The sequence below is a fragment of the Megalobrama amblycephala genome, linkage group LG9, assembly GCF_018812025.1.
Source record: "Megalobrama amblycephala isolate DHTTF-2021 linkage group LG9, ASM1881202v1, whole genome shotgun sequence".
NCBI lineage: Eukaryota > Metazoa > Chordata > Actinopteri > Cypriniformes > Xenocyprididae > Megalobrama > Megalobrama amblycephala.
The window spans coordinates 24079270-24102288 of record NC_063052.1 but is presented as its reverse complement, the minus strand read 5'-3'; the positions used below and the strand labels follow the sequence as shown (position 1 = coordinate 24102288).

The window sequence follows — 23019 nt, the reverse complement described above, 5'->3', positions numbered from 1 at the left end:
ACTTGCACATGAACATGCAAAAATACAGATGACACACACACACACACACACGTGTGCACACACACACACACACACACACACACACACACACACACACACAGTAAGCACATTGTACAGTGAGATAAATTGCTGTTTCTGAATGAAGAGACCCACTCTACCAGTCCAACAGGCTGTTTTTCTCTTCCTCTCTCATGCTCAAAGAGAAAGAGAGAGAAAGACAGAGAGAGGGAGTGGTCACACAGAAAGAGAAAGATGACATATTTCAACCAAGACCTTTTTGTTTTGATGTCCATTTGAAATAAAACACGTAGAGGCAAACATTGAATGGTGCACCTGTTACTACTTCAGCAATGCATTATACAGGCCAGCACTGCAGGCTAGTGCTAGTGCATGTTTGAAAAGTATATAGAGTTAAATATATAGAGAGTATTTAGACAAAAGCATTTGGACACTTGTAAAAAAAAAAATGTGAATTTCATTACATAATATACAAAACATCAAAGTAGCAAAAATGATGGTATAGCTTTTCTCAGGACTTCACCTTTCTGAGCCACTTTTTCCATTATGTTTTACTGACTGGTCCTGAGGTCATTTTTCATGGATGTATAATGTCAGGTCCTCTCAAGTGTAGTTAATTATTTTAACAATAAACATGTTCTACATGTTCTACAAGAAAATATCTATTGCTTTATAGTTTGAAACCTATAAAGGACTTTTTAAAAGTTTTAATTGAAAACTGCTCTTGTGCAAAAGAATAAATCTCATTGTTTTGACATACTGAGCCCACTGTATGTAGATAGATAGATAGATAGATAGATAGATAGATAGATAGATAGATAGATAGATAGATAGATAGATAGATAGATAGATAGATAGATAGATAGATAGATAGATAGATAGATAGACCCCCTTAAATGTTTCACTCTTTGTTATATTGCAGCCATTTGCTAAAATCATTTAAGTTCTTTTTTTTTTCCTCATTAATGTACACACAGCACCCCATATTGACAGAAAAACACAGAATTGTTGACATTTTTGCAGATTTATTAAAAAAGAAAAACTGAAATATTACATGGTCCAAAGTATTCAGACCCTTTGCTGTGACACTCATATATTTAACTCAGGTGCTGTCCATTTCTTCTGATCATCCTTGAGATGATTCTACACCTTCATTTGAGTCCAGCTGTGTTTGATTATACTGATTGGACTTGATTAGGAAAGCCACACACCTGTCTATATAAGACCTTACAGCTCACAGTGCATGTCAGAGCAAATGAGAATCATGAGGTCAAAGGAACTGCCTGAAGAGCTCAGAGACAGAATTGTGGCAAGGCACAGATCTGGCCAAGGTTACAAAAAAAATTCTGCTGCACTTAAGGATTATGGAGGCACAGTGGCCTCCATAATCCTTAAATGGAAGACGTTTGGGACGACCAGAACCCTTCCTAGAGCTGGCCGTCCGGCCAAACTGAGCTATTGGGGGAGAAGAGCCTTGGTGAGAGAGGTAAAGAAGAACCCAAAGATCACTGTGGCTGAGCTCCAGAGATGCAGTCGGGAGATGGAAGAAAGTTGTAGAAAGTCAACCATCACTGCAGCCCTCCACCAGTTGGGGCTTTATGGCAGAGTGGCCCGACGGAAGCCTCTCCTCAGAGACCTAAAAATGGCTGTCCACCAACGTTTACCATCCAACCTGACAGAACTGGAGAGGATCTGCAAGGAGGAATGGCAGATGATCCCCAAATCCAGGTGTGAAAAACTTGTTGCATCTTTCCCAAAAAGACTCATGGCTGTATTAGATCAAAAGAGTGTTTCTACTAAATACTGAGCAAAGGGGCTGAATAATTAGGACCATGTGATATTTCAGTTTTTCTTTTTTAATAAATCTGCAAAAATGTCAACAATTCTGTGTTTTTCTGTCAATATGGGGTGCTGTGTGAACATTAATGAGGAAAAAAAATGAACTTAAATGATTTTAGCAAATGGCTGCAATATAACAAAGAGTGAAAAATTTAAGGGGGTCTGAATACTTTCCGTACCCACTGTATATAATTTTGCAATAATAGACAATACAATAAAAAACATGCAGTGAGTGCATGCATAGTACATATATGTGTGTGCATTTAAATTGTAATGTGTTAATAAGTAATGTGGCTAGTATGTGTGGTTTCGATCCCTGTGGAAGAGAGGGAGTCCCTCAAGTATGCAGCCGGGCTGGTGACAAATATATAGCAGCCTCTCTCTCACATAGTGTTGAATGATACTGCGGAAACCACATTCCTGGATATTTCCTTTTTTTCTCATTCTCACTCTCATTCTTTCTCTTTGTTTCACACACACACAGAAAAGTTGAGAAACTGTTATGAGTGACATTCCTCACTGTACCCGGTACCAGCACACAGGGAGCAGAGACTATTTCAGATGGCATTCCTTGGCTTAACCTCCTGTTGCTGGTGCATAGAAACTGTAACTAGAAAGCATTCCTGACCATTCCCCCTCTGACCCATTCAGTCTTCTTCTGAAACCAGGAGATTTCCATCTGCCTTTCAGATGAACCAAGGATGACCCTGCAGGCCACCCAGAAAACAATGTCTGCTCAATGTTTTCAAACACATTACGGTGCTGATTTAATGATTTTTATTTTAAATCATTAAATCAGAATCGTAATGGAAAAGTTCAAGTCTATGTAATTAAAAATGCGCAAAAATCTAAATGATTGATGCAATTATAGTATATTATTATCATGCTATAGCTTCCTAAACTGTATACACTGCCCTCCAAAAATTTTGGAATCACCCTTGGCAAAGTGTAGTTTTGGACGATATCAGCATAAATCCTTATTATTTTTTGGTGCAAATACATTAAAGTAACTTGACATTATCATTGAAGACCAGCAATAATAATTTTCATTTTGATTACATAATAATGGCAATATATACATGTCAAAGTCAGACATGCCCCTTTACCAGCTGTGATGCCTGGTTACTGGTTTAAACTGGTTTGTAAAAGATTTTTGGGTCAGCACACCTTAATAGCTTCAACAATTGATTGCTAATTAAATTTAGAATACAATGAACCAATTAGAACCCAGTTTAGGTCAGATAGCTGCTAATGGTGGATAGTTTGATGAATCGAAAATGTAAGTTTTTTCTATGTATAAACTGTTTATGTAATAAAATATGTTTTCGTAGTTTGTGTTGTCCCTTATCAGTGCAAAATTATCACAAATTAAAAAGGATTCATGCCAATACTGTCCAAAACCCCACTTTTCTAGGGCGTTTCCAAACTTTTGGAGGGCAGTGTATGTATTTTCAGTTGCAAATCTATTATTATTAGAACATAAAATGATTGCGATTTGATATTATGGAAATGTACACTGCAAAAAATTATTTTCATGATTTGTTGACATTTTTTCTTTTGTTAAATCAACTTCAATAATTAATGTGGTTCAGAGAACATAATATTTTGAGTTTCTGTTGATTAAACCAATACCTTCATTATATTAACTCAAATTTTTAATTTCAATGAATTTTAAGGCAACCAGGTAACTTACTTTTTTAAGTTAAACTAACAAATCTTTTTACAGTGTACTCACTGAATGTATGTTTATCTTTCAATAATGTGATATTTCTTTTTGTATATCTGTGATTGTCTTTGTGAAAGAGAGAGGAAGACCCAAATAGAGAGTGAAAGATGAAAATGTGTCGTAAATCTTGACGCTTCACCGTGTACCAGCATTGTGTAGTGACAGTACTGGAACATCATTGGCCAATATAGAAACTGGCATCATTCCACACTAAACTCTTACTTCAAGACAAGCTGGGAGTTACTAAATGGTGCAAGACCTCAAGGGATTCCCTCAAACAATGTCAGTACCCTGAGACTGCCTACAAATGTAATCTATACTGATAACAGTGATATGTGTAACATAGAGGCCTGGGATTGTTCAGCTCTGAAATGTCTTTGTCTAAATATCTTTTTTAATGCAGTCAACCAGAGTGAAATATAACTTCTCACCACAGTTGTCACACCATTAGATGGCTATTCACAGTAAAGTGGTGTCAAACATAAAACAAGTCACTGTTCTAGTATAGCCTACACACTGCATTCTATATCCATGTGGGGCTTTAAGAATGACTGCCTAGAATAATCTTTCTATTGTCATTTCTGTAACATTTAAGACCGGCATGTGGCATCAATCCACTAGTGGGAACACTACTCTTCTATGTGAAGCTGATATAGCCTTTGTCCAATATGAAATTGCTACAATCTCGATTAATTTCGACGTTTAGTCTATCAATAGACATTCACATGGTTTAGGGTTGGGCTCATTTGTTTAGATCACACAAGAATGCTCCCCACCTTGAAAAAAAAAAAAAATCGAAAAAAGTTTCACCGAAGAAAAAGCGTCTCGCTGTTCGCTGTCAGGGCAACCGTAAGTCCAACCTACCTCCATAGCAGAATTACCTGAATTCTACTCACGTGACCGAATCCCAGGCCGGTCGACCAATCAGAAGAAAGAACAGGTGCACTCATTGTAGTTTCGGAGGTGGAATCTCAGGTACTCTTGTAAACTGCGACGGCACTATAAAGTCTTTAAGCCGGGGACACACCTAACGATTGTAAGGCCGATTATGAGTGTAATTTGATACTTACGACTGATCATGTCCAATCGCGCCGAGTCAGAGCCAGTTGCGTTCAGTCGGTGTTTACAGTTGGTGCTTAAAATCGTGCAGTGTGCTGCGTCTAACGATTCTAGTCTTAGAATTTTTAGAAACAGTCATTGCCAGTCCTCCTCACAAAGATTCTTCTCAAATTTGATAATTCCCACTTCTGAAGTAGTGATTACGAGCAAATCGCATTCAAGTTTCGAAAGGAAAGTCATTTTTACAATAGCGCTGAGAGCACGTGAAGGCAGCATAATATTTGCGACCGATGACGTCTCTGTTTCCTTGGAGACTGTGTCAGGCGATTGTAAACAAGCGGCGAAATGGCGTCAAAAAACGTTTGCAACATAAATACACATTGGACAACCGGTATGGAAGAAAAACTGGTTGAACTCTGGCAAGAGTACGAATACAACATATCTTCGAAGGAATAACGTACCATAATAGAAGTGATAAGGAAAGAAGCTGGGCTGCTATTGCGGAAGCTTTGAACGTATCAGGTACAGGACCGGATTATCCATAGACGGGATTGGGCGAGTGTCCTGGGGCACCAGCCAATAGGGGGGCAACAAGTGATAAAGATAATGACTAACGTTAGACTTTTTTATCATGTTTTGTATGTATATTATTTATCTGGAAAGATACGGATACAAAATTAACAGTTAATGATACAATATATACAGAGAGAATATAAAGAGCCCTGCCCCTTTGATCGCGAAAGTGAAAGTGCCCTTTGAGGTCGCATTGTGGTAGTATAATTTACTTCTGTGGTAATTTAATGGTCTGTACAGTGCCGTTTCAAGTCGAACAAGCTTCATTGAGGATTGCAGCTTATCGTTGCTTAACAACGGCGACACCACCGGAGTGCAAGCTCTAAAAATAGATTAATTTACCAAAGTTTACTCACCTCAAATTCTCTCTGTTGAAAACAAAGTGTGCGTTTTCCTCTTTTTTTTTGTTATTTTCCGCACAAATATAGCTGCAGATGAAGAGCGCCAGCTGTTTGTTTACATCCATTTTCAAGATCCCGCGCACAGTGTGTTGCTTAGCAGCGGTCTCAATCGTAAACGTTTGTGTTCTTCTCCGACTGTCAACGATTAAAATCGGCTCCAGTTGAAGGAAACAATCGGTATGTGTGTTCTGTTCAGTCTTAGAATGTTTCAGCTAATCGTTAGGTGTGTCCCCGGCTTTAACGTAAGTTCAGATTTTGCGTGGTATATTAAGAACCTCCTTCAGGTGATGTTGGGCAAAGGATGATGTTACGCTTTCTCAGAGACAAAAAGATATCCTTTCAGTCGAGTTATGTGCAAAACTGCGTCTCAGTGATTGAAGTCTTCGGATACGTGGGAGTGAAAGATGATTTCCACGCACCGTGATTTCTTCTGAGGATTCAGCGTCTCTGTTGTTTCAACACACCTTTCATTTAGAGGAACCTCGGGCTGCGTTTATCTTGTTCTCATCATTTTTGTCCAGGTGAGTCGCTCAGGCTGATGATCAGGTTCGTTGTTGTGGCATGAATCATCACCTGTAAAAGACTCTCTTGAGGTTATGGCGCTGTAAACCTGTTCTGCATCGCAAGACAATATCCTAGGTTGTTTGTCATGGGGGACGTGACGCTCATTCGTTTTGTATGGATATATGTAGTTATTCAAAATTATGTTTAAAATTCCATTCATATAAAATATGACTTGAATTCAGTTATTTAGATTAAATAACTGTCATTTAGATTGTTTGCTTAAATTACAAATGTAAAAGTGCATGGTAGCCTAAGTCTAACCGTGTGGAGATTTTAACATAGAAAATAGGCTAAACAAATAATAAAACGTTTGCATAAGTAGTTTGGAATAATGTTTTATTATTATCATTATTTCTTTAAAAAACAGTCAACTACTTTTAATGTCAATGAAGGAAGCCATTTTGTTGTCATGTGACAAAATCCTAAAACAGGGAGTCCCCTATACCCCTATATGGTAAATTATTATAAATTATAAAATGTTATATATATATATATATATATATATATATATATATATATATATATATATATATATATATATATATTTTTTTTTTTTTTTTTTTTTTTTTTTAATTAGATAGTAGCCTAGGCTACACTCCGTGACATCTCATTAAATCTACCAAAGTTCAGTTTTGGTAGAAAATAGTGGGCCTATAGGCAACGCATTCATATGAAACCGAGTGTAGCCTACCGTAGTGTGTTTTAAACTACATTTTTAAAAGTTTTCTCCATCTTGGACATTAGCTATTTGTCAGTGACCCCTAAGCAATTTCCATTTTATAACATTATCCAGTTAAGGGTGGAGATGTAGGCCTAGCCTATTTCAATAAAGTATATTACATCTATTACAGATCTATCTCAGATTACACTGTGTTGTTGTTATTCTTGAATAGACATGCTGTGTCTATTGTTGTTCTTACGTCATAGCGTCATAAGCGTGGGTTTATAGATTAGGCTACAATTAAATGTAGCTACACCTAAATATAGCTACAACAAGCATAGTTCTTTCAGTTTTTATGTTAAAATAGTAACTTGATCGTGTTTGTGTATTTATTAATTATCTGTTTAGTTCTAACAATGACGGAGAAAACAGCTCCCTGGTGGAGGTCTTTCGTGGGCAAGAGGAGAAAAGCAGCCAGAGAATCGGCAGCAAATATGGAACAGGACTTCCGTAATCAGGTTTCAGCAGAGTCCACACAGCAGCATCCCTCCGCTGAGCCGGACCAACAGCTCACTTCACCGACACGTCCAGCGAAAGAAGCAGGCAACTGCTTACCGAGCGACGAAACGTATGACGACTCCGCTGTTCAGCCAACTTTCAACGAACGCTCCAATCGCCGTAATCTCCTTGTGTCCCGCTCCGGTCGCTTCAAAGAGAAACGGAAGACGCGCACGAGTCTACTACAGAACCACGAAGATGATGGGAAACCTGCCGCTGCCAAATCAACCGACGTTCAGTCAACGCACTGAGTGCAAATTAGGTGTACAACCGATGGTAGAGCACTATATAGGCTACGGCACTACCTCCAGACTGACACTGTTGAAAATATGACTTATGAATGCACTTATGAAGTTAAGGGTATAAACTCTTGGAGTAGCCTGAGTTATGCATATCACAGGAGTTTTTTTCCCCCAAATGCTGGAAATAATGACATTTTCCTGCTGGAAAACACTGCATACTTTGTCTCTTAGTCTGGCTTGACATTTTGCAGGTTTTAAAGGGGTTTTGGGTACTACTGGCCAGTTGCATAAACTTAAACTATATTAAGACTGTGTCTTAAGAACTAGTTTGACCAACTTGCAGTTAACCAAGGGGTAATCGATGTTATTTTTCCAATTCAAATTACACGAATCTACCTTTTTATGTAATGGATTTTAAAAAATTAGGACCACTCTTCAAGAAAAATGTTAGTGTCTTAACTTTTAAGACTAGTCTAAGCAGTTTATGCAACCAGCCCACAGTGTGGTCTATCTGGCTGACTAAGCCCAGCTAGGCCGGTCATGGAGACTAGCTAGACCAGTCTAAACCTGCTAAGACCAGCAAACCAAGCTGTTTTTTTCCCCAGCAGGGTGTTCAGTAGAATCTTTTTTGTTTTGTTGTGTGAAGGATAGCTACAACACAATTTTGTCAAATAATTGCACTGTTTTGTGGTGTTACTGCAATATTTTATGAAGGACTTTACATTAGAAGGATTTAGCAGCAGTTATTTTAATGGTAATCAGTGTGCACAGCTTTATCATGTCTTATAACTGTTTTAATGTTTGTGGATGCTTGCCGCAAACTTTTTTGTTTTGTTTTTTGAGAGGGTTAGGGTGGTGGTCATATCCGTCCAGAATCAAAGATTTTTACTTTTTATAACATGATAGTCATCCATCACACATAGATCAAACAAGCCATGCATTTTCTTCTGTAGATTTTTTTTGAGTCCATGACAGTGATATAGCATTTAGTTCTCCTACTGCAAAAGCAGAAGTACTAGACAAACCAAAGATTCTATTCTTATAATATATGTTTAGTTAAATATCTAGTAAAGATATAACAGAGCAGTCAAGAAGTGCATTATAACTAAATGATAAACTGTTAGTTTGCCAACAGTGAGTATATTGAATAGGCCTACACAAGTTGAATTCTAAATCTGAACCTGATTACACTGGGTTAAAAACTGTGATCAAGCTATGAGATCTTATAATTTTCGGTAACACTTTATTTTACAGTGTCATTGTTATACATGTTACATGTTGTTACTGAAGTAATAACTATAAATTATGCATAATTACATTTACCCTAAACCAAACCCTCATCACAAATCCTAACCTTAACCTTATAGTAAGTTAATTATTACTCAGTACTTAAATGTATAATTACACTGTAACACGGACACCTTAAAATAAAGTGTAACCATTTTCTCTGTTATTATGAGCAAAACTGTAAGAAAAATGGCTATAGATTTAAATGTTCAGATTCATTGAGCTTGTCTGTGCAAGTGTAATAATATTTGTGTTCATAAAACAACAAAAAATGCATCAATGAAGATTTAGACAGTGCAATTAGGCAAGTTTACAATATACTTTAGTCTTATGCATTAGTTTGCCAGATTTAGCTTTGGGAAGTGTTACTACATCAGATTTTAAATAAACATGATTTTCCATTTAATGCATCCATTTGTTCCATTTGTTGAATGTGCTTACGTGTACATGAGTGTTTGTTATGGGTGGGGTAAACAGAGAGCAATAGGTCATTATTAGAGTTACAGTATTTAAAACTGAGTGCCACTGCTCGTCACTTCGCCTCAGGCTGTCATCTTTAACCTCATCAACCCTGTGTCACAACATTCCTCCCTCTTAAAAGACAAGTTGGGAGCCAGAATGACTGTGCTGTCTTTTCCGAAGCAGGTAGAAAATATTAGATATCTATTATTAATTATCATTGCTTTCTTATCAGAGATTATTCAATCAAAGTTTTTTTAGTTGTGACTACTGTTCTTATTGACTCAAATGCATTTTAGTGTTGTTGTGACACATTTGTAGTTTTTTATCAGTAGCTGATTTTATTTTCACTCAATGAAACATTCAAATACTCTTTTGACCCCATTTCTGATTAAATCTGGTTTGGAGGTCATCTTTAATTAGCCATGCCTCCACTCTGCACACACAAACACAACCTTGTCAGAAACTACCACTAGAGAGCGATCTGGTCGCGCAAAGCATACAGTACCTAGCCTACATACAACCATTTGAAGCACCATAAAATATTTATTGTGTTAGATAAACTACTAGCCTAATAAAAGCATTTTTATTTTATTTTAATTATAGAAATTTGACATCATATCTAGATGCATTTTAATCAACACAGTCTGATTTAGGATTGTAAATAATAAGAGATATGAAACAGCCAGGCTCATGGTCAAGACAACTCTGCCGCGCCGCCTGCTTTTGCACGCGCTCGCGTTGCGCGTGCACCCTAGACGCAACAGGAGAACTACAGGGTGCGCGTGCTTTTGCCCGGTTCAGTTCGCACATAAATTCCTAGTTGACACAAGGGGGACAGCCTTTGGAAAGTGTCACGAGTGTCACGTTTTAAAAATCAGACATTTCTAGTGGATTATTTTTACCAAGTGGAGAGGACATATTCCTAAAGTTTTCTTTAAAATATTTGTATTAGACGAAAATAGTCGTCGTGAAACCCCACAGACTAACATTACGTCCTCTGCGTCTTCCTAATTATAACACGAGCTCGCGGTCAGTAACTGTATCTCGAGGGTCAAAGGCGCGCGCTATGCGGACCGAGCCTCGCGCCACGACTGGCTTCTGACAACTTCCCTGCGACCATCAGAGGAATAACGCACGAAAGTTCGACTTTTCAAACCACTAAGGTAAAGTAGCCTCTGAAAACTACATTACAGTAAACAGGTATTACATAATATCATTGAACTACTACCGTTATATTTTATAGGCTGTAAGACTAGGCTACTTCATTGGTTTGCGTTCTCAGCTGGACTCTGTTGAGTGTCATTGACGAAGCACTAATAGTACTAGCCTTAAATGTTAACTATCTGGTTATATTTCACTCCTCTTCGAATTACAGAGTTTAATATCTGGATTTTTAATGGTGAAAATGTTGTACGTAAACCCATAAAGAGATAGTTAACCCTAAAATGAAAATTTTGTTATCATTTGGCTGTTATACGGATACTATTTTCTATAGTAGGCGTAATTATGATTATAGAAATCTGAAATAAATACCATATCAAATAATATGAAAAACTGAATACAGAAAATAGCAAACAAAATACAAATCATCCACAAGTAGGCTATTAATTAACATTGGCCAGATAATATAGAGCATGTCTCTGTTCCCAAATGGGTGGACCAGCACAACCTTGTGTATCAACATCTCCATGGGAAAGCTGATAATGGGACTCTAGGGAAAGAGAGAGAGAGTTGTTAAGAGCTATGCTGAGGATGAAATGTAACCCACTAGATCTTGGACAATCATATCATGAAAGAGGCCAAAAAATGAATAGCTGAATTCTTCATGTGACTTAAAAAATGTTGGGATTTCACCTATTAATGATTAACAAACATGTTTTGAACATTAAATTGACATTGGAGTTTTCCCAGTGCTTAAACTTGCACTTTTGTGCTTCCATAGAGCAATAGAACAATAACACAATGTTTCTCTTTTTTGGCAAGAGTAAACATTTCTGGAAATTAACATATTAACTAAATTCCTTCTACATTTCTCAGCTGTGTTTCGCATGTTTCCCTTTCTCACACAATAGCTCTGATTGGCTGCTGGGCTTGCCAGAAGTTGGGCAGCTTTTTTCTCAAACAACAGACTCCATTGTTATCTCCGGAGCCTACCAGCTCTTGATAAGGTTGCCACTTTACTCCGATCTAAGTTCATTTTTAATGCCTATTCATATTAAAGGACAAGTTCAGTGTTTTATATGTGAGATATGTCCCTAGTTCAGGGTTAAATGCAGATTCTACAAAAGATGATCTTTGGAACCTCTTTCTGCCTGGCCTATTGTGGAAGCAGGAGAATGGTTTTCCTAAAAGAGAAGGGAGAGTTCCTGTTGGGTGCATCTTGTGATGGCCAAGCTTCCTGCCAAGAGGAACATGTACACTCATAAAGAGAGAAGGGGGTGTGGGGGAGATTGCTTTGTCATGTCGAAACCACAATGAAGTGCTGAAAAGTTCTTGGAGTTCTTCAACACTTGTGTTTAGCTGGAGCATTTACAAATTGCAGATGTAATATATATATATATATATATATAGAAATATAGTGGATATAAAAAGTCTGTTAAAAACCCCTGTTAAAGGATTAGTTCACTTCTGAATGAAAATTTCCTGATAATTTACAGTTAACAATTAAGGTTTTTGAGGAAAACATTCCAGTATTTTTTGTCCATATAGTGAACTTCAGTGGGATTCACCAGCTAGAAGGTCCAAATTGCAGTTTCAGTGCAGCTTCAAAGCACTCTACACGATCCCAGACAAGGAATAAGAGTCTTATCTAGCGAAATGATCGGTCATTTTAAAAATAAATAAATAAAATGTATACACTTATTAACCACAAATGCTCATCTTACACTTCTCTGCAATACGCCATGCATGACGTAATCTTGTTGGAAAGGTCAGTTGGAAGTACCAATCCAGGGTCTACAAAGCGAACGTGCAAAGATTAAAGGATTAGTACACTTTGAAATTAAAATTAGCCCAAGCTTTGAATTGAATTGAAATTTATTTGACAAGTTTTATAAAAATTGTACAAAAAAACAAGTATCCCATACACTTTACAAAACTGTTGAGGACAAAAACACAATAAAACGGCTTATTTCCATTGCGGCACTCAATGTTAATATAAAGAGCAGAGGTTATATACAGAAGTGACAGAGCAACAGTATCTCCTAATCAAATATCAACTTAAAAAAATAGTAAAGATAATTCACAATTTAAACAAATACAGTCACTATTGACAATAAACACAACACAAAAACACCCTTTTTTCCACAGTCAATAAACCCAACTCCTTAAAACTTTCACTATGCAAATGTGTTTGAGAATGAACTTTTAAAATTATTAAAGGTGCCCTAGAATCAAAAATTGAATTTACCTTGACATAGTTGAATAACAAGAGTTCAGGAAAAGACATACATTGAGTTTCAAACTCCATTGCTTCCTCCTTCTTATGTAAGTCTCATTTGTTTAAAAGACCTCAGAAAAACAGGCGAATCTCAACATAACACCGACTGTTACGTAACAGTCGGGATCATTAATATGTACGCCCCCAATATTTGCATATGCCAGCTCATGTTCAAGGCATTACACAAGGGCAGCCAGTATTAACGTCTGGATCTGTAAACAGTTGAATCATCAGACTAGGTAAGCAAGCAAGAACAATAGCGAAAAATGGTAGATGGAGCGATAATAACTGACATGATCCATGATTACATGATATTTTTAGTGATATTTGTGAATTGTCTTTCTAAATGTTTCGTTAGCATGTTGCTAATGTACTGTTAAATGTGGTTAAAGTTACCATTGTTTCTTACTGTATTCACGGAGACAAGAGAGCCGTTGCTATTTTCATTTTTAAACACTTGCAGTCTGTATAATGCACAAACACAACTTCATTCTTTATAAATCTCTCCAACAGTGTGTAATGTTAGCTTTAGCCACGGAGCACTATCAAACTCATTCAGAATCAAATGTAAACATCCAAATAAATACTATACTCACATGATCCGACGCATGCATGCAGTATGCATGACGAACATCTTGTAAAGATCCATATGAGGGTTATATTAGCTGTGTGAACTTTGTAAATAGACTGTATTATAGTCGAGAGCTCGGGGGGGGCAGGGAGCGCGCGATTTAAAGGGGCCGTGCGCTGAATTGGTGCATAGTTAATGATGCCCCAAAATAGGCAGTTAAAGAAATTAATTTTAAAAAATCTATGGGGTATTTTGAGCTGAAACTTCACAGACACATTCAGGGGACACCTTAGACTTATATTACATCTTGTAAAAACTGGTTCTAGGGCACCTTTAAACTATTTTGTTTTGAGCCTTTTGCAATTTATCTTTCATACCTTGGGAACAACTACTATACCAAAAGGAGGTAGCATAATCAAAATGGGGTTGAATCATGGCTCCTGCCAACAATTTTAAGGAATGAACATCCAATAAATCAGTTTGCCTAGCTAAAAACCTAATTTTACTACATATTTTTGCAAATACCTTTCTAGCCATAAAATCACCTGTTAATTTATTATCTATTAAACAACCCAAATACTTTACTACATTTTTTGCCTCTATTTCCGTATCATCCTTATTCAATTTCATTTTAGATGCAAAGAGAATGGCCTCAGTTTTACCTGCATGTAGAGAAAGCTTATTATCTAAAAACCATTTGGACATCTCTTGAAGCTGCAAAGTCATTGTTTCCTCTAGGACCCCCTTATCCTGATGAAACACTAAAACTGCTGCATCATCAGCATAAAGAAAAAGTTCCTCTGAACATGCTGCTTTAAGGTCATTTATATATAAAAGAAAAAATAAAGGACCTAAAATACTCCCTTGAGAAACTCCACACTTAATAGATAAAGGACTAGACAATATAACCTTAATGGCTACCCTCTGGCTCCTACCATCAAGGTAGGACTGAACCCACCTGAGAGATTTCTCACAATACAATACAATGTACAATAAAATTGTGTGGTCTACGGTGTCAAATGCCTTCTGAAGGTCCAACATAACCATCCCACAAAATTTGCCATTGTCAAGCACTTTCCTTATCTTGTCTGTCATATATAATATACAAGTCTCAGTTGAATGTAAAGGCCTAAACCTTACTCATCCTTAAGCCATCCTAGGTGTATATGACTTTCTTCTTTCTGATGAACATAATCGGAGAAATATTAATAAATATCCTGACGCATCCGAGCTTTATAATGGCAGTGAGCAGGATCAATGAGTGTGAGCTGAAGAAAGTGCTTCCATCTATCATAAACGTGTGCTCTGGGGGGTTAATAAAGGCCTTCTGAAGCGAAGCGATGCATTTGTGTAAAAAAATATCCATATTTAAACAAGTTATTAAATAAAATATCTAGCTTCCGCCAGACCACCTTTCATATTCAACGTACGAAGAAAGTGTAAAACTCTTAGTAAAACTCAGTTTTCAAAGCTTACACTACGTCCTGCCCCTTCCCTATTCAACTTACGGAAACTTTGTACGCTGAATACAGAAGTTGAATACAGAAGGTGGTCTGGCGGAAGCTAGATATTTTACTTAATAACTTGTTAAATATAGATATTTTTTAACACAAACGCATTGCTTTGCTTCATAAGGCCTTTATTAACCCCCTGGAGCTGTGTGGAGTATGTTTATGATGGATGGATGTGGACGGAAGCACTTTCTTCAGCTCATACTCATTGATCCAGCTCACTGCCATTATAAAGCTCGGATGCGTCAGGATATTTATTAATATTTCTCAGATTATGTTCATCAGAAAGAAGAACGTCATATACACCTAGGATGGATTGAGGGTGAGTAAAGCTTGGGCTAATTTTCATTTAAAAAGGAACTAATCCTTTAAGCCAAACGCCCTTTACAAAAAAAAAAAAGTAAAACAACAATATCGGATAATTTTGAAGTTGGAGGAGAAAATTAGATGTTTTTCAATCTACCGCAGTACTTCCGCCTACGTCACGCGTGACCTTTCAATGTGGCGGATCGCAGAGTAGTGCAAGACGAGCATTTGTGGTTAAAAAGTATATAATTTTTTTTTTTTTTTTTGAAAATGACAGATTGTTTCGCTAGATAAGGCCCTTATTTCTCGTCTGGGATCATGTTTAGTGCTTTGAAGCTGCACTGAAACTGCGATTTGGACCTTCCACCCGGTAAATCCCACTGAAGTCCACTATATGGACAAAAATACTGGAATGTTTTCCTCAAAAACTTAATTTCTTTTAGACTGAAGAAAAATAGACATGAACATCTTTGAAGACATGGGGGTGAGTAAATTATCAGGAATTGTTTTTATCTTGAAGTGAACTAATCCTTAAAAAAACCTGTTTTTTTTGTGAAGAAACAAAAGAATATTTTAAATATAATATTAATTTAAATTTCTCTTTGAAAAGAGGGCAAATAGAGTGTCTGGTAGGCAAGGGTCACAGATAACTGTATGTGCTTTAATCTGTGACTGTTTTTCAGGTTCCTAAGCAATGCCTGTTCCTCCTCCACCACCTCCCCCAGCACCCCCACCTCCACCTGCTGCAGCTCCTGCACAAGTGAGACACATACACATTCATAGATACCTATTAATGTTATATAGTTCACCAGACTCTAAACACTGTGTGTGTGGCTCTTTCTTTTTCTCCATATGTGTGTTGTTTTCTCTCTCTCTTTCTGTCTTTCTCTTTGTTTCCATCACCCAGTTCCTCCTGGCAACCACCTGGCCAGATTTGCATTATTAATTACAGATAAAATTACACACAGAGGGATATTCAGCCCAAGTGTCACATGATCAGATTTGACTTTCTTGTTTAATGCACATGCAAACTAATGACATTTTTGAACAATTTAAAATTGTTCACATTTGAAACCGTTAATGGGGAAGTTCCCCCTAAAAGTAAAAATTGTGACTCATTTACTCATCCATCTGTCATTCCAAACCTGTTTGGCTTTTTGTTTTCTTCTCTGGATCAACAAAGAAGATATTTTCCAAAATGTCTCAGTGGTTTTATGTCTATACAATGAAAGTCAATGGAGTTCAAAACTTTTGACGCTTTCTAAGTCATACCCATGTTATGCTGATTTATTTACACATCATTTAGTCATAGAATTCAGTACTTGATTAGATTAGACTATTTGTTGCCATGCAGTTTAAGTTTTATTTTGGTGTATCATGGATACTGTGATGACAATCATAGCAGAGAAAACTAAAGGCATAGTGTTTTTCATCAGAATTGCACAAAATTAATTAAGTTGCAACTTTTCTCCCTCTTTCTTTTACAGCCACGGACAGACCCTCCTAAAGTCCAGCGATCTGAGGGTGGAGGTCGCAGTGCACTCCTGTCTGACATTCAGAAGGGGACGAGGCTGAAAAAGGTCACACAGGTCAATGACCGAAGCGCACCAGTCTTTGACAGTGAGTTAGAATAAAATTAATTCACATAAGCTCAATTTTCAATTCATAGTACATCTATAATGTAACAACTCATAAGTTACCTGATCAGGTGAAATGAGTCACTTGTCAACAATCTGGTTGCAAGTGTGGGAAATATGAATACTAAACTGATACTATTTAAAGTATTTCATTTCCTGATTATCTGATTTGGCATATATCTGCTGTATGATGGCAACACCATAATGTTGTTTATTGGTGTAACCAGAGTTACCGGCATTTAATTTTCATTTTCAACAGTTATTGATTTAGGATGAGAGTGTTGCATAAGAACCTGTATTAAATTACTCTCTTGTGAAAATGAAACTGAGGGAGTTTGAGAAAGAAAGAGTAAGTATGAAGAGAAAACCAGGCATCAGAGAAAGTCTGAATGGCTGATAAATTGTAAGGGCTTATCAGTGGCAGAGCTATATTTGAGCTCAAGGTCTATAGCCATTGGGTTCTCACACTTCAAAGCACTCTATCCGTATATGGAAATGCACAGTGGTAGATAAAGGGCCAAGACCTCAGGAAGTGCTGGAGAGAGGATCACACAGAAAGTGGGGGGTGACAATGCTCCTCATCTTCCTCTTTATTACAAAGGACAGCAGTATTCTTTATGCTCAAGACATGCCATGTTCATTAAAAAGTCATTGGCTCACTTCAGCTTACAGTTCCTGTTTTGCATCACAGTTCGTCTTAATGTCTGCCTGCCTTATGTTATTGTAAGTAGGACATGTTCCTGGAACAATATCTTTTGTCCTGGACAAGATTATTATTGTTAATAGGAACTATAATGATGATGAAAACTAGATATTGAAGGAAAAAAAAAAACGTACCTCGGTATTGAAGTCACAGTTCAGTACGGGTTATATATACAGTACTGTGCAAAAGTCTTAGGCCACCATTAGATGTTGTTTTAGCAATGATATAATGACCATATATAATTATTTATCGGTCTCTTTATTAAAATATAACCAGAAAATACTGTAAATTTGTATGCAATATTAAAAAAAAGAAAGAAAAAAAAACAGCTTTTATAGGCTTAAGTGGCAAGTATTTAGTGACCTCCCCTTACACTTGAGAAATAGCAGGAACCTTAAACCTAAATGGAATGGAAAAGGACTGGAAAGCCAAGAAAACTTTCAAAATATGAGAAGTTTCTCAGAGTATATATATATATATATATATATAAGGGGTGTAACGGTACATGTTTTCGTCCCATAGCATAGGGTTCAGACTTGTCCCCCTCAATATTTGATATTTCTTATTGCTGCTCTCCATTACACACTGCTCTGTTTGTTGTTAGGGTGAAGTTAAATTTTTAGGCTGGTCTGCCTCAGCCTGTCGTCAATATCAAAATGGTGGCCAATCAGATCAAAGAAGGCGGGGCTTACTATTCACTGAAGACAAGTGTGATTTCCAACATGACGCTTTTAGTTTTTACATTTTGAATTGAAAATATGCTATCATTTAACTGATGTCAACTGAATGTGAAAAGACAAGAAACTTTTTTTTTTTTTTTTTTTGACATATTCGACATACAAACAAGAGTGAATGCATATTTTTAAATAAAATATTATTTGCAAAGAGTTTAAATGTACTACTAATTAAAGGCTATAATTAGACCTAGAACTTCTTTTACCATTCTCCATTCTCATTCTTTATTCGCTTAAATCCCTTTTAATATAATATATATTTAATATATCCCTCTTTAATATAATCTTTTTGGACCCCATAGACTTTCTAGGCTTTCTAAGTCATACCCATGTTGTGCCATGTTAGACATCATTTAGTCGTGCTAGAATTCAGTACCTGATTAGATTAGAACATTTTTTGCTACACAGTTAGTGTTTTATTGTGGTGTATCATGGAGACTGTGATAAAAATCAAACCAGAAAAAACTAAAGGGACATTGAAACACATTAGAACTGCACAACATTAAAGGTTCAGTAAGCGATTTCTGAGAAATGCTGTTGAAAATTTAAATAAATCACCCAAACAAACAATTTTTTGGGAAAAAAAAAAGTGTTTGTACATAAGTCCTGGCAGTGGAGAAAAAGTGGATTGGAAAAAAAAGTGGATCACCACAACACTACAGCACTCTTATAGCCAGACAGCAGTAGTAGAGAGAGAGAGTGAATGAGGGGACATTTGTAGAAAGACAGATGGCTGAGATTCTGAGGCTGATTTGGGGCTTGGAGAAGTTTTGACATGCCCTGACATTTGTGCTTTTTTCAGTTGTTCATAAACATATAAATGACAAAAGTGTCATTACACTGTATTCAGCACAAACTAGGCTACAATAATATGTGAGGAACATGTATGTACATATTTGTATTTTTGAAGGAATAATGTTTATGCGTGGTTATTGAAAAAACAAACACTTAAGTCACTGAAATAAGGCCAAAAAAGTATATTTAATCTATGTTCACAAGACTTTTGGGTATTGGAGGTTGTAGACTAGAGTTTTTGCTTCAGAATTATGTAAAAATTATGCTGCCTACTCCTTCATATAAAACAATATATTGATTTAGTTTTTGTAAGACACTTTTTGTCAAGAAACACAGTATGCGTGGAGGCGTGAATCTGCATGAATAATGGGCCATTTACACCTGAGAAGACAAAGGAATCACATAGTAATGATCTGAAATGACTTGCATATTAATGAGGCCTATCAGTCAGGTAGGCTGTGAAAAAAACCCTTTGTAATAATGTCTCAGCTCATCATAAACATCAATACTGTGAAATATTATTACAATTTAAAATAATGGTATTCTATTATATTCTTTAAAATATAATGTATTTCTGTGGTGCAAAGTGTCTGAACAGTTATGTTACCTCTATGGCATTTCATATAGGCTTTTAGCTTAAAAGCATGCACATTTGGAGAAATATTGATGGATTCTTATATATTTATGTCAATTTTCTATACTGAGAAATAATATTTATTGTCATCACTATGAGTGCTGGATACTGTGTTTTTAATTCATACTTGCAGCCGGAGGGCGCTCTTTACACCTTTAGTCCACAAATTCATAATATAAAGAAGAAAAGGAACTAGGAACTAACGGCATGTCTTCTAGAGATCGCTAACCATTGCTTTAACATCCAAATAAACACTTTTCAAGACAATAAATACACGATTGAGACGATGAATGCATGTATTGCCTCTGAATTTGCGTCTGAATAGCGCTGGCTCCATGGGCGTGGCCGCATTAGCGGATAATGAGCTGGATCACAGACTTCTGACATGGCTCTCTTTTCATACATATTACATAAACACAGAATGTTTGTTTTCGATTTGACTTGCACGATTTAAAACCTGACATTTCAACATTTCTTTAGACGTAAGTGTCATTTTTTTTGTCATTAGTATTCATAAGTTACAGTTAATTTTCTGAGAACTATCAGATTGGACTTCGTTCAGAGGGAGAGGAGAGATCACGCATCATGTTAGTTTTCTTTATTTTACAAAAAGCACAACATTGTGTTTTTACTCTGAGTGTACACAAATAAAAGAAGATATTCTATAGTTTCAATTGATATATTACTTATGTCTCTATGACAAGAAATGACGGAGTATTTTAAGTCTGTTTTGCTGCAATGTGAAAAAAAACCTGCAAAACGTGCCGGCGCGTTTTCAGACCTCAGGGAGTTAACAAAGAGGAAAATGTCTAAGGAATTGGAAAAAGCAGGGTTACGATGAGATGAGCTAGGAACCGCGTTAATATTGGAAAAGCTTTCCAGTGGAGAGACATTAGAGAGCATACCAAGTTATCCTGTTGTTGTTGAATCACAGCTGATTTAGTGTGTTGTTATTTTGGGGGAGGAGCAATGAAGGGAAGGGTGTGTTTCTTTTGGGTAGGGGTGCATTTGTTTGAGTGTTGTTTTTTTAAATATCAACAGTGTTTCTCAAAAATCGCTTACTGCACCTTTAAGTAAGTTACAAAGTTTATCTTTCTTTTACAGCCACAGACAGACCCTCCTAAATTGCAAACAAATTAAATATATATATATATATATATATATATATATATATATATATATATATATATATAGATTTAGAAGTTAATGCAAAACCTGCCTTATGTGCCTTAAATAGCAACTGAATTTAATAGTTTGGGCTCTGTTAATTGTAACCTTTAATATATATATATATATATATATATATATATATATAACATAATTTATAAATTAAATAATGAAAAATTATAAACAATATTATAAAAGCTGGAGTCTGCTAAGAAAATTGAACTGATTTTGAAAAAAAGATCTGAATGGTGGATTGCAATGTGATAAACATTCTACTTGGTGAAATTACTGTAAACACAATGGTGATATATGTATTTGCAGAACCTAAAGTGAATAGTGTGAATGATGGTGGAAGAAATGTGGCTGCTGGGAATTCTACAAACACAGCAGGATCTACTCCATCTGCAGTGGGTCCAAGTCTGGGTGGACTGTTTGCCGGGGGATTTCCTGTACTCAAATCAGTTGGACAGAGAGAGAAACAGACACATCACAACCTGGGTATTGAAGTCAGATCTATTTATTGTCATGCTGAATAAAGGTTTTCAGTGCTGGAAAACTTTTGTATGACTTTTGGATATGGCTTGTTTGTGTTTCAGTGTCTCGTTCCGGCTCTACCGCCAGCCTGAAGCAGCCTCTCTGGAACCCTCCATCACAAGGAGATGGTTTCAGGGGAAGTGCCCCTGACCTTTCCCCCTCCCACAGGCCTTTGGAGAGAACCTCATCACTGTCTAAAGCTCGGCCTATTTCCTCATACACAGCTCCGCCCTCCCCCAGCCAAACTACACATCCTACTTTCAAACTGTCCTCTACTCCTCCTTCCTCTGCCCCACCCCCTCCTCCACCTCCTCCTCAGGAGCGGCCCAATAATAGACCACCACCTCTCCCCACCTGCCCGCCTCCACCTCCTCCTCAAATGGCCAAACCCACTTGGTTACCTGTTCAATCACACTCCATTCCCATGCCCACAACTCCGCCTCCTCCACTGCCTCCCTCGGTTCCTCCATCCTCACTTCCTGACAGATCATCTGGTGTCTTCTACCCTCCACCCCCTCCACCGCCTCCATCAGTCCCTCCATCCTCACTCCCCGACAGGTCATCTGGTGTCTTTTACCCTCCGCCCCCTCCACCCCCTCCACCCCCTCCATCAGTCCCTCCATCTTCACTCTCTGACAGGTCATCTGGTGTCTTCTACCCTCCGCCTCCTCCACCACCTCCGTCCTCGCTCCCTAACCGCTCATCTGGAGTCTTCTTCCCTCTGCCTCCTTCACCGGGGCCGTTAGAAATGAAGGACAGTACATTAGGACCTCCTCCCCCACCTCCTCCTCTTCCTGGTTCATTTGCATGCAGTAACACCTCCTCAGCACCTCCTTCGCTACCTCAGAAAGTATCTTCCTTGCCTTCACCTACATACAGGCCCAGCGTACCACCTTTGCCACCATCCTACCCCTGTAGCGCACCCAGTAGACGACCCCCTGCTGTGCCAAGATTTGCAGGTAGAAGACTAATGACCTTTTTATATATATTTGAAAATATTATATATATACACTACCATTACAGAGTCGGGATGGCTCGATACCACTTTTTCATGTTTTCATAACGTTCATACCTGAACCACACACACACACACACACACGATATATACTTACTGCAACATCTGGTAAAATCTTGATTTTAAAAACTATTACAAATATACTATTAGCATACTAAAAGCGTTTCTTTTGAAATGCATGGTGGAGATTTTTAATAGGACAACAGGCATGATACTATACAGAAGCACTTATGCAAATCCCGGACACATGATGATGCACTTAAAGCAACATGGACAAGCCTCACTCTGCAATAAAAAGTTCATAGCAGAGAACATAGAGAAGATATTATTATGTGTATTGAACATTTTAGAGAGTGTTTTACCATGTTGACTGTAGTAACTGAATGCGACACTGTTTAAAAATAAAGAATGGCCTCTGTGAACTTAAATTTAACAACGTAATATACTACTTTCTGTTCCTCAAATAAAGCAATTTAATGGCTTCAGAATACTTAAAATATGGTGCTCTAAACCTTCTGTGATCCTTTGGTAATGCACAGTATCAAATTTGTACAGACTGATACCTGATTCAGCCAAAAAGGTC

The 23019-nt window shown here is 37.2% G+C and overlaps 2 protein-coding genes across 3 annotated transcripts in view; both read left to right on the top strand.

Annotated features, from left to right (window-relative positions):
* Positions 1–7257: 7257 nt before the first annotated feature.
* Positions 7258–7650, top strand: LOC125276232 (proline-rich protein 15). Its single transcript, XM_048203741.1, has one exon. The coding sequence runs from the start codon at positions 7258–7260 to the stop codon at positions 7648–7650; it is 393 nt and encodes a 130-aa protein (XP_048059698.1).
* Positions 7651–10136: 2486 nt separating this feature from the next.
* wipf3 (WAS/WASL interacting protein family member 3) overlaps positions 10137–23019 on the top strand; it is a 17858-nt gene continuing 4975 nt past the window's right edge. Inside the window, exons 1-6 of one of the 2 annotated variants that reach the window (XM_048202248.1) lie at positions 10137–10553; positions 11463–11558; positions 15901–15977; positions 16705–16837; positions 21209–21385; positions 21484–22380. In XM_048202248.1, coding sequence (XP_048058205.1) covers positions 15912–15977; positions 16705–16837; positions 21209–21385; positions 21484–22380 — 1273 coding nt within the window. In that variant the 5' untranslated portion in view covers positions 10137–10553; positions 11463–11558; positions 15901–15911. The remainder of the gene's footprint in view (positions 10554–11462; positions 11559–15900; positions 15978–16704; positions 16838–21208; positions 21386–21483; positions 22381–23019) is intronic. The other variant, XM_048202247.1, reaches the window with a different exon arrangement.

What these genes read in the sequence shown, in the direction of transcription:
- LOC125276232 (XM_048203741.1), top strand. Translation starts at nt 7,258, where the DNA reads ATGACGGAGAAAACAGCTCCCTGGTGGAGGTCTTTCGTGGGCAAGAGG.